The sequence below is a fragment of the Struthio camelus genome, chromosome 14 (assembly GCF_040807025.1).
Source record: "Struthio camelus isolate bStrCam1 chromosome 14, bStrCam1.hap1, whole genome shotgun sequence".
Classification (NCBI taxonomy): Eukaryota; Metazoa; Chordata; class Aves; order Struthioniformes; family Struthionidae; genus Struthio; species Struthio camelus.
The window spans coordinates 10,009,832-10,021,021 of record NC_090955.1 but is presented as its reverse complement, the minus strand read 5'-3'; the positions used below and the strand labels follow the sequence as shown (position 1 = coordinate 10,021,021).

The following is an 11,190-nucleotide window of genomic DNA, read 5'->3' as shown; positions in this document are numbered from 1 at the left end:
CAAGAGGAACGGTCTGGCAGAGCCCACAGACAAGTTGGACACGCTGGGCGGTTCTGAGCACCATTTTACTGAAGGGCTGGACACTTGCTAGGACTTCATAACAAAAAGTTCACTTCATGTAAGAAAAAAAAGACAGTCTGGTTTTTGTCCCGTTCCCGCCTAAGAGCGGAATAATACTAACACTGCCTTTTCACTAAACAATGCCATTCCAAAATATACAACACTGAGTGTGGAGCAGCCCAGCCTCGTATTAAACATTAAATATTAATATAGCTTCAGAAACATCCTACACAAACAAATGAAACAGTATAAAGTTCACTCAAGAACAAGGTGGTCAGTTGTTGTAAATTTGCCGTACAAAAGTTTGTTGCTCGCCCTTCTGCTGGGCGACGGCCGTTCCCCATCGGACTCCAGGGACGCTCGCTGGGACAGACCAAGCCGCGGGGCGCTGGCACCAGCAGTCTGGGCACGGCAGGTCACTGCTCCCACGGGTGTCGCTCAGGATTCCTGACCACCAGGCAACATCCGCGGCTAAGCTGGCTGCACCAGTCCCAGCCAGAGCAGGTCAGTCGCACCGCAGCCGTGGAGCCAGTTCTCTTAGATGATGGTTGGCAAAGATGAGTTCACGGGGCTGGGCAGTGCCTCTCGCTACCCCAGATCCCCCATGCCCCACGGACTGACCGCTGTGCCACGGCTCTGGAAATAACGTTCCTCAGAAATGCTGCATCAGGAACTATGAGGAGAGAATGTCATTACGCTCCAGACGCTGCATCCTCCCCGGGACAAATTCCAACGCTAACCATGTCCCTTCCCGGGCCTTGGTAGTTTGACGGACTGGGGGCACGTTTCAAAGTGCTCTGCTTTGAAGTCTGGGCCCCCAGGGGAGGAGGGGAGGTATTTCCGGGGGTAGCTGTGCAGCACCCTCTCTTTTATACCAGCACCGCGTGCCTGACTGTGTCTGTGGGAATCACCAGACTCTCACAGGGGCTGCCTGTAGCAACAGGAATGGAAAGGGCTAATTAAGACAATGAGGAGAGAGTCCCAGACGATAATAAGGCCTTTGAGGGACTCCCCAGGGGCAAGGCCTAATCATCCCCGCAGGGGAAGTTATTTCAGATGCTCACACAAGGAAGAGCTACCCTCTCTCCGAGGGCTTCCAGAGAATACAAGTCAGCACACACCGGGGGGCTCTGCAAGCGGAGAGAGCTGCTTCCCTTCCTTGTGACCACCTGAGCGAAGCCAGCTTGTGCAACTAATGAAGGACGGAAACCAAAGGCTAGAAGAGGTGCTTGCTTCAAAAGGGCACCTCCCTGCCCTCCAGAGCCTGCAGCACCAAGTGCCTTGTGTAATGCCACCAGACAGAGAAGGAAAGGCTCCATCAGCTGGACAGGGATGGGGTTCAAGAAGTGCTACCAGTATGCTACATGCTTAGCTCCCTCTATTTGGAGAAATCCTCGTGTAGCAGAAGCAAATGAAGCTGGTCAGCCAGACCCTACTGGCATCTTTGGTTTTGCCTAATCCCAGCTTCTTGCTTTTTCACCAGACCCCTCAATCTTCTTAAGGAAACTGAGGGGTCTGGCCTCAGCACCACTGCTTTGGAGGCAGCAACCGGCCAAGCTGCTTAGTGCTAATGCTGTCACATCTACAGATATTGTTCAGTCGACAGTTGGGGCTGACCTAGTGATAAGGGCTGGCTGTCCTGCCTTCTGGGACACGGTCTCCGCTCCAGAGACAGCAAGGCACCTGGCACCTGTCTAACAGCATCGGGCTCTGGGCAGGAGCACGCTGCAAGGAGAAGGAAACCTGAGCACGGCATTCTCTAGCACAGAGCCCAGGAGCATGAGGGCTTGGGAGCAGCCTTCCCTGGTACCCTCTCCAAGGATAGTCCCAGCTGGATAGTCCCAGCCTGCCCAGCTCAGAAAGCAAAGGGCTGCAGCGCCTTCAAGAAGGCAACAGCTGCCAAAGAACAGTGCTTCTCCTCAAGCCACTTCAGCTCCTGGAAAGCTGTCTCCATCTGACCACAGGAGCAGAAAGGCCAGTGCCACTTCATGTACTGAAAAACAGAAACAGTCATTTCCACACAAACCAAGCTGCTTGAGGGCAGGTGCTCCACACAGCATGAGACCAACTCTGCCAAGCATGGCACAATCCAGGATCTACCCACCTAAACCTTCCCGCCTGCCTGGGAAGCTTTCCAGCTAGTGTTACATTGTCCAACTGCAGTTAAGAGACAAGTCTCTTCTCCGTCAGCACGTGTACCTTGTGCCATGGCCAAAGGCCTAGCTCCCAGACAAGGCAGGAAACTTTGGCCCAAGGGGAAAAGCGTCCAGAGTGACTGCCACCCTTTTGCATGCTAGCAAGGTCTGGCCATGAAACCATGGCAACAGTCACAAGCCAAAGGGCCAAACTGCTGCTCAATTTTGTGCTCAGGCCCAAAACCCAGAGCATCCCCCCCACGCCACAGCTGGAGCAGGGGGACTTCCACCCAGCTCCACCAGTGGAGAAGCGCTGCTGGTGTCCAAGGGGGCTCTGGCAGCAGGAAGGCACAACACACGCAGCTACAAGGCAGGGCTGCCGAGCCAGGCACGCAGCAAGGCCCAACAACTGAGCGGCCCCACTCACCTGTGCTATTTTGCCCCCTGACTTTTCCGAGATGGTCTTAGCTGGCAACTCGCTGAGCTCTGTGCAAGGCAAAACCAGACAACAAGGGGTCACGGCCAGCCAGCCACGCCAGAAGGAGCAGAACACCGTTTCCGCAGAGCGGGCCGCCCCAGCTCCTCACTGCTCTGCAGGGGACTGATGGCAGCGGGGTCCTGGAGCAGAGCTGCACTTGTCCTCTGAGCGTGGCAGCAGCAGGCTGGGCAGACGATGCTCTGGTCTGAGAAGTATCCAGCTACGTTAGCGCTCACTACGCTCTGCAGAACACACCTCTTCCCCGCACTAAAATACCAGGACATGTAGAGTTCTGCTAGTGGGCTACAGAACAGGAGTACAAAATAATCCCTTCTTATTCTGCAGAAGAATGCTTAAGAAATTCCGCACCAGGATGACTACTGCAGCTGGTTCTGGCGTAGAACACAAATAGTTTGGAAACAGCAGCAGCACCACACTACATGGCTTGCAGGGAAGAAATTTCTCCAGCTGAAGGTAGTGGCAGAAGGTGAAACCTGATCACAGTGCACATGAGCTTTAAAACATTTCTACTAATTAGCATAATTTCAACCTGGTATGTGGTGTCAGCTCCCCCTTCACCTGCCTGCCGGATAAGCTGCTCTCCCCGCGGACCTCACTGACGAACGTCTGAAGCGCACAGGAAGCTGGTCTGGTGCAGGCGAAGCACAAACTCTTGCTTCTCAGCAGCTGAATAAAAGGAGAAATGATTTCCACAAACTCAGTCTGCAGAACAGCCCTTTCAACTCTGTTTGAATCATTTCTAGAAGTGACAGTGGCACAAATCCATGTGGTAAAAGCATTCCTAAGAGAGTGTTTCCAGAGCTCTTGGCTGTCACAGCACCCAGGAACAGCACAGGCCAGGTTAGGCACTTGGATGAATTCAAAGTGACTAATACAGAAACAGGTCTGAACAACCTGCATACAGCACACTCGGCAGAGCCCAGAGCACTCCAGGTAAGACATTCTTTACCTGCTGTGCCAGTTTCTGCCGCTGCAGGTCCCTGGAAGGCAAATGATCTAATTGTAGTGATAGAAAAATGTAGGTTGGAAGGGACCACCTGAGATCTCCGGTTAGATCAAGTCTTAGACTTCTGTTTTGATCAAACCCTTGATCTTCCCTAAACACCAGCCAAAATGCAGTTACAGCACAGCCCCTTCTGCAGCCTCCTGCACATCGGTGTCAAAGGACCTGGATGCCAGGAGCACCTGCACACAGCCGCAAGACTAAGGACTGCAAAACCTACCACTAACAGGTTGCAGGGACCCCATATGCCAACGCTGGACTCACTGGGAATAACTGCCAGGCAGCACTTGCTGACATTGGCACAAGAGGCTATAAAAACCCTCTGCGATTAACAAACTGCACTCCTTCCAGCCAAATTCCAAAGTCAGAAGAAGAGACATCAGGACAGCACCGAATCAGTGTGAAAGACATTCAGCAAACTAGATCTAAACCCTGATTGCTCCAGTGCTGCCCAGTTAGCTCAGGTGCCCTGCGGTCCCTAGTACAGACGTGCAGAAAAGGTGCCAGAGATTTGACTGATCACGGGCAAGCCTCTAAGCAGAGTTACTGGGTGCCTAATTCCCTCTCAGGAGCCTCAGTGATACAGCCCTAGTACACAAATATTTTTAACGCCCACCTCTCTTTATGGAGCAGAAGACCGTTATGCTGGTGGCCTGGGGAGGATACCAGGCGAGCCATCATCATCAAGTGTTCTCAGAACTCAGCTCAGTGCCTAGAAAGGCACAGCCCTGCTAAGGCAGTATGTTCTGCTTGATGTGTTTAGCAATAGTATAAGCCAAGTCTGTGACTGGCAAAGATTCAGACTGGTGAAACACAAGAGGTGACAGAACAGCGGGGAGGAAGGGAGCGAGCCTGCAGAGAGAAGTATGACAAAGGCAAAGGGTGCATCCTGATGCGTTGGCCTCAGGTGCTCAGCTTCTTGGAGGCTATTCAGGCAGGAAGAAAAGCAACCTCAACCTGAATCCAGCTGCTCTTCCTCCCAGAGCCCAGGCATTCAGCTGGGACGTCTGCTCGCTGCACAGAAAGAGGCTCCGGAGACAGTTCTTGGTGCCCTTATATGGGGTTGGGAACAAGGGGAAGCCACAAGAGCAGCTTGTCAGGCAGCGATAGTACAGGCTGGAGTTCAGAGCCCTCCTCAGGAAACAGCCAAAAAGAAAAACTCCAGTGCAAGACTTCAAGACCTGGCATTTGAGAGCGTGGGAATGAGAAGGATCTGAAGGGATGGAAACAAAAGAGACAAAGCAACTTTGGCTGGGCAACAGTGATGGAGGGTCTCTCCTCATCCAGCATCGTGTCAGGAAAGGGGCGCTCTCTGCCAGGGCATTTTGAGACACAGAAGCAGAAGAAAATATTTCCTCCCGCTCTCCAGCCAGCCAGCGGCATTCACAGGTCAGTCTCAAACACTGCAGCAAATTATGATCTTTGACAGCAACTCAGTTACGCGCAGCAAAAACAACTCGGAACTCGAGTGTGCGATTCAGAGCAACCATTTCCTGAGGGAAAACGTCCGCCCTGCTAACAGCACTGCCCTACCTGGGCGAGTCGGGAGAACCCTGGCTGTGCCTCAGGACACCCAGTTTCTCGCTCCCTAGCGAAACTTGTTTCTCCTCTACGTGCTTCAGTTTTCCTCTCTGAGCTGGGGATCAGAAACTGATCCTTTTTACAAAGCACTGAAATCCAGATAGGTGCTAGAGAAGAGCTGGAATGTGGTAGGGAGCTGTGGTTTCCCAAAGGAGCTCAGCCTTGCAGCCAATGTCCACACAGATCACTAGGTCAGACAACTGGTATTTTGAGCTGGTGAGAGAGCGAGTGGATTACTGGCCTGCCGCTGCAGAGGTCTGAAGGTACAGGAGCCAGGCCTGTGCTTGGCCTAACGCCGTTTCCTCTCCTCGAGCTGCCATATTTTGCTTTTGCAGTATCCAAACCGGGATCTTACAGTCAGTCATGTGTAAGACTATGAAGGTCATCCCTCCCAGGTGGCCACTGCAGCACCGACCGCTTGAACATCAGTGTTTCTCACGGAGTTTGCAGTTCCTCTCCCTGCAGAGAGGAAACCCGACCTCTGGCCGCGTACAGTCTGTGTTCACATCCAGCAACATGCCCCCAGGCGCAGGAAGCCTAATCACAGCCTGTCTTCAGCGGTTCTGCAGTGCCTCCTGGGGACAGGCAGAGCCTGCAGTCAGAGAGCTTTCACACCTGCCACAAACCATCTCACAACATCCCAGAAACAACAGCAAAGCTGTTATCCATCATGATATGATAATGATGGTGGGGTAATTCTCCTCTCCTACTGCTTCACCCCCACAAACTGATAGCAAGAAACTCTCTACATTTAAGTGCTGGCGTATATCCTCCCAACCCTTCTGCTTTTCTGCTTTGATTTGGGCTCAAATACTTCACTGACCTCGGGGAGAGGCGGGATGTATCTAATACATTCAAACACAGCAGGTATCCTCTCTACTGGCACCTGCAACCTGCTCCCGAAACGTTCAGCAACAGCAAAGCAGTTAAGCTGCGGGCAGGAACGAGTAAGTAATTGCTATTAACGACTCCAGCTTTTAGGCTGGCAACAGTCACAAGTTCATCTTCTAAGTTTGCACCCAGGGTCCAAGGGAGTAAAACACCACTGGGATCTGAGACAGAATCGCTCTTTGCGGCAAACCCGTAAGACGAGTTTAGAGCTTCTGCTACCAACGAATGGAGGAGGCACCTAGAAATTTCAGGCAGACTTGCAGGCAACGGCCCAGTAACACACCCCCGCTTTTGTGCGGCGGTAATACCGAAAGTACGATTAAAACTATACTCAACTATCCGCTGGTAATTCTCCAAAATTGCATGGCGCTTTTGGAGATGAACAAGTGGCTATAATTCTGCCTGCTTCTGAGCTGTTCAAGAGAGCCCAGAACAGACTGTCACAACACTGAACCACAAAGAAATCCTGGCACCTTTCAACAAAAAGACTGGCTGAAGGGGAGGGGGAACAAAAGCTATTGAACCCAATCCCAGAGGGGTGGAGGAAGTGCATCTTCCCACAGTTCCTGGGCAATATGCACATATATAGATATATAGATATATAGATAATAAAGTTATAAAATTTGATCAAAATAAAACCAGTAAATGTACAGCTTGAAAAAGAGCAAATATCACAGTGCATCAACGTCATGAGAAAGTCGTATGTTCTCCCCCTGCACGAGAGCACAGCCTGCCACGTTTAGAAAAGACCTCACAGAAAGCGAACGCTTTGACCTGCTCGGCTCGCCGTGGGCAAGGAGTCACCATCCTGTGGTTTTGTCCTTATGCAGTCAGATCTGCATAGCAGTGGTAGACAGCCAGAAACAGCACTGGAGCAGGCTGCTCCCTCTGCAGGTGTTAGTTGACATATTGTCACCAGACACTAGAGATCCAAAGTTGCTCTTAAACTTCTCCACAGTCTCGGCGCCTGGCTTATATTTACTTACTTACAAAAAAAGTGTCAAAGTGAAGAAATTCAGGGGACGCTGTGAGAATGAGACAAGGGATGAATTCGGATCACAGGGGACAGGTTGACCCTAAGAATCTTCTGTGCTCTCCTCCTCACTTCGTCATCAGAAGAGTTGTCCACCTTGATGGCCTGGAATTTCAGCAGGTTCACAGTGCCCTGAGCCCGCTGAGGTTTATTTTGGACAGGAATGGTATTTGCTTTCTTCTTCTGTGGTGCTTCTCTCACCTCGGCAGCTCTTTTCCTCTTCTGCCCGACAGCCTCCTGGGGACTGCCGCTATCTTTCCACTCCGCTTTCCCCACGAGAGCCTCCTTGGCTTTGATTTTCAAAGCCCTGGATTGCGGTGCTACAGTGCAGCCTTGAGATGAGCTCCCCGTCAGTCTCCCATTCAGGACTCCGGAGGCTTTGCAAGCATTACTCTCCTGCAGCACACCACCCTTTGGTCCCTTCAGAAGATTTAAAGTGAGGGTGGCGGAATCTGGTGCTTTCTTCATCAAACGCTTATACCCCTTAGCTTCTGTTATTTTAGTGGTCTTGCCTGAGGAAGACTGCCTTGGTGGACTCGAAGCCTTGAGGAGTTTAAGGTCTGAGGGCGAGATTCCAAGACGCCCCTGTTTGTACTTGGATTCCAAACAGGACGCAGTCGTTTTCAGTGGCACCAGAGCTTCCAGAACCACAGACAGCCTCATTGCTGGATATACATCCGGATACATGTTCGCAGGAAAGCCCACTGCCGAGGCCTTGGATGTGCCAGATCTTGTCTGCTTTAGGGAGTTCAGCAGCAGATTTGTGGAATTGCCTTTAGAGACAGGCTTAGCAGAGACCTTAGAAGAGCTCACTGAAACGCTTGTGGGCGAAGCAGACACCTTTGCCACAGCTGCAGCGTTTCTAGCTGGAGTTTTAGTGGAATCAGACGTGGTGCTGGCGGCAGTGGAACCACGCTGCGCGCTCTCTTTTGTTTGATGAGGCGTGTCTGCTGTACAGGAATTGTAACCATATACATCTTTACTCCTTAGAATTGTGGGCTGATAGCCTTCCTCCTTGAGGCCTTGAATAAAGGCCACCAGCTGGGTCTCTGTGTCTGAAAGGTCCTTGGACATTGGGTTGAAGACTCGGAGGGCTTCCTCCAGCACTTTCTGTCCTGCAGAGGAAATTCTCGACCAGGAATGGACAGCTTTTTCTTCCACATTGTTCACTGCAATATTCATGGCATTAGGCAAGCAGGTGCTTCAAAAGGTCCAAATTACTGGAAAAACAACCCTTGACACCTCAAAAGGAGAGAGAAGATAGTTAGCTTACACCAACCGGAATCATCTCACATTTTTAAGTAGGTATCTGAAACCATTAAGACTAGATCTGGCTACTCACAAACATCCTGTCTGATTCTGTGCATAATTCAAATTAGCAGCAGCATCAAGACAATTCTGTCACTGTTTTGTCTTTGCAGTAAAACTAAAGCATCTCTGCTGCAGAAATAACTTCAATCCTAAACAAAGGTTTCAGGCAATCCCCTCCAACCCATCCCAAGGTGAAACGTTCCAGCGGTTAACTCAGTGAAATTTGTAGCTCATTTCCAGTTTGAGTTTGATAAGCCTCAGCTTCTGGTAATCAGATCTCACTTTGCCTTTGTAAAGCAGCTCTCCATTAAATCTTTTCCCTGTGTACGTACTGAGAATAACATGATCAAGCCATCTCAGCACTCTCTCCAATGAGCTATATAGCCTGAGTTCCTCAAGCCTATCCCAGTGTCATGTTCAATTTTCCAGCTGTCTATCTGATTCTAGTCAAAATTGATTTTGAGTCCCTGCCAAATTTGCAGCATCCTTCTGAAGAACCGACAGCAAAGCTGGAGGCTATTTCAGTCGTGCTTCATTGATGCCAAGTACTGTGGAAATACAACTCCATCCCTTGTTTTTCCTGTCTTTGAACAATGGTCTACAACTCGCTGTCACAGCAAACTGCTGTTGACTGAAGGACACCTACTGCCAAATGAGCAGGAAGTAGGAAATTCAAGAGCAGCAGCAAGCAGGAAGCAGATATCACCAGAGCCATGCATACAATGGCCTGAGGGATGACACTCAGCTCACCCCTACAGGCTGGGACAGAAGCACTAACCACTACTTTAAAAAAAAAGGAAGCTGAAGAGGAGCCCAGGCAGGAACCGGGGAGAACTCAAACTATCTCACGCTGAGCTGGCTGCCCAGCCAACTCCACAGCTGGAAGCAGTGGCAAGAGGTTATAAAGTCTTTAGCTTCTTAACCTCATCAGGAGTGTTCAGCGAACAACCTTTTTCAGAGAAACGTCGAAGGTCTCAGAGACACTATGAAAGAAGGCAGGACGCAGATGAGAAAGTCATGACTGGAAAATTAGCACCTGAGCAGACAGAGTGAGGAACTGCTTGTATCTCAAGTTCTCTCCAGAGCGCCAATAATTCTGCAGCCACAGAGCCCGGGAGAGCCAGTTGTGGACGAGGTACCCGTGCTGCCACGAACGGTTCGGAGAGAAGACACAAGCCTATAGCTTAAGCTCAAAGCCGAGAAAGGGATCCCAAGGGGGCAGCACAGGTCAGCAGGTGGGTAACAGGTTCCATGCGGCGGGCTCGACTCCATCAAGCGTTCTGTAGACGTCGCAGCAGAAGAGGGATTTGGAGAAGGATAACGCAATTGCTTTGCAGCACTCGGGGCATCTCCCACAGATGAGGGGAGGCAGGAAAGAAAGCACTCCGACAGCGCTGAAGCTGGCATCACTGGCTAGATGTGAGATTTGCCACCTCGAAAACGAACAAGAAGAACTAGGCAGAGTGAAGCAAGCGAGGATACAAAAGCTCAATTCTGATCTGGTAGAGAGGGAGGAGGCACAACTGTCAACCTGCTTTCAACAGACAGCAAAATACATTATCTTCTGCCAGGAACTTCAGGCTGCACCAAGCCCAGGAACGGACAGCTTAGCAAGTATTTCTATGTCAGCCGGGCTGGGATCTGACGTTCGTGGCAACTGCCGTCCACATGTTCCTGTAGTGTGCAATGTAACACATGGTATGAAAGGAAGGCGGCTATAAACAGACACACATTGAGATATCTTATCCAGCCAAAAGCCAGTTTGCTCAGTTAATACATTATCTGAGGGCATGCCCTAGCAAAAGCGCCAAAGGGCCACGTACCCACAACACTCCTGATACCGATGCAGCTGCCCCGCAAGTGAAGCGCTGACAGGACGAACCCTTACGCAACGCTCCAGCTCTGCCAGGCCAGGCTGAGCTGTCTGAGCGCTCAGGACCAGAGCCCAAGGCCGGGAGGAAAGGGCGGGCTCCACAACACTTCGCCGGGCGCACGGGAGGGCCGAGCAGGCATGACACCGAGGAGCCGGGCTGCGACAGCCCGCCGAGACGAGCCCACGGAGGTTGGCGGGGACACCGAGGAGGGCTCCCCGGAGGCCGCCCACGGGCAAGCAGCCTCCTGGCTCGGTCTCTCCTCCCGGCCCGCCCCACCCCGGGGAGGAGATGCCCCTTCCCGGCTGCCCGCCCCTCGCCCTAGGCTCGGCCCAGCACGGCGACACCTGACCGGCCGCCCTCGGCCCACCGGCTCCCGCGGGGCCGGTGACCTCGCTGGGGGGGGGGAGGAAGGGGGGTTGCGGGGAGGTGTTTGGTGCAGACAGCGGGTGCGGCTTCCCCCGCTCGGCCCCCGCGCCGGCTGCCGGGCCCGCGGCGCGGTAGCCGGAGCGGGGCCCTCGGCGCCGCCTCCAGCGCCCGGGGACCGTCCCGTCGGGCGGCTCGGCAGCGCCCCCGCTCGGGAGAGCGGGGCCCGGGCACCGCCGGCCCCAACCTACCGGCCGCCGCGAGACCCGCACCCGCCGCTGCGCTGCCACCGCCGTTCCAACATGGCCGCCCGCGGAGCGCCGGAAGGGCCGCCCGCGCCCGCTTCCGCTTCCGCTTCCGCCCCCGCCGCTGACCCCCCGCGCCCCGCCGCGGCGCCTCCGGCCGCGCGCCCCCCGCGCCTGGCCCCGCCCACGCTCAGG

General features: G+C 52.9%; 1 protein-coding gene across 5 annotated transcripts; it reads right to left on the bottom strand.

Moving 5' to 3' along the window:
* Window positions 1-46: 46 nt before the first annotated feature.
* Window positions 47-11,099, bottom strand: CCDC71 (coiled-coil domain containing 71). Of its 5 annotated transcripts, none has more exons than XR_011144070.1 (3): window positions 11,002-11,099; window positions 2,623-8,444; window positions 47-733 (listed from the first exon to the last, which is right to left on the bottom strand). XR_011144070.1 is itself a non-coding variant. In XM_068960414.1 (3 exons), the coding sequence occupies exon 3, from the start codon at window positions 8,382-8,384 to the stop codon at window positions 7,185-7,187; it is 1,200 nt and encodes a 399-aa protein (XP_068816515.1). In that variant the 5' UTR covers window positions 8,385-8,444; window positions 10,045-10,187; window positions 11,002-11,093; the 3' UTR covers window positions 47-7,184. The 5 variants fall into 5 exon arrangements, 4 of the variants coding, with proteins under 4 accessions (XP_068816515.1, XP_068816513.1, XP_068816514.1 ...); XM_068960414.1 differs by adding an exon at window positions 10,045-10,187 and having other exon boundaries at window positions 47-8,444; window positions 11,002-11,093; XM_068960412.1 differs by having other exon boundaries at window positions 47-8,444.
* Window positions 11,100-11,190: the final 91 nt, after the last annotated feature.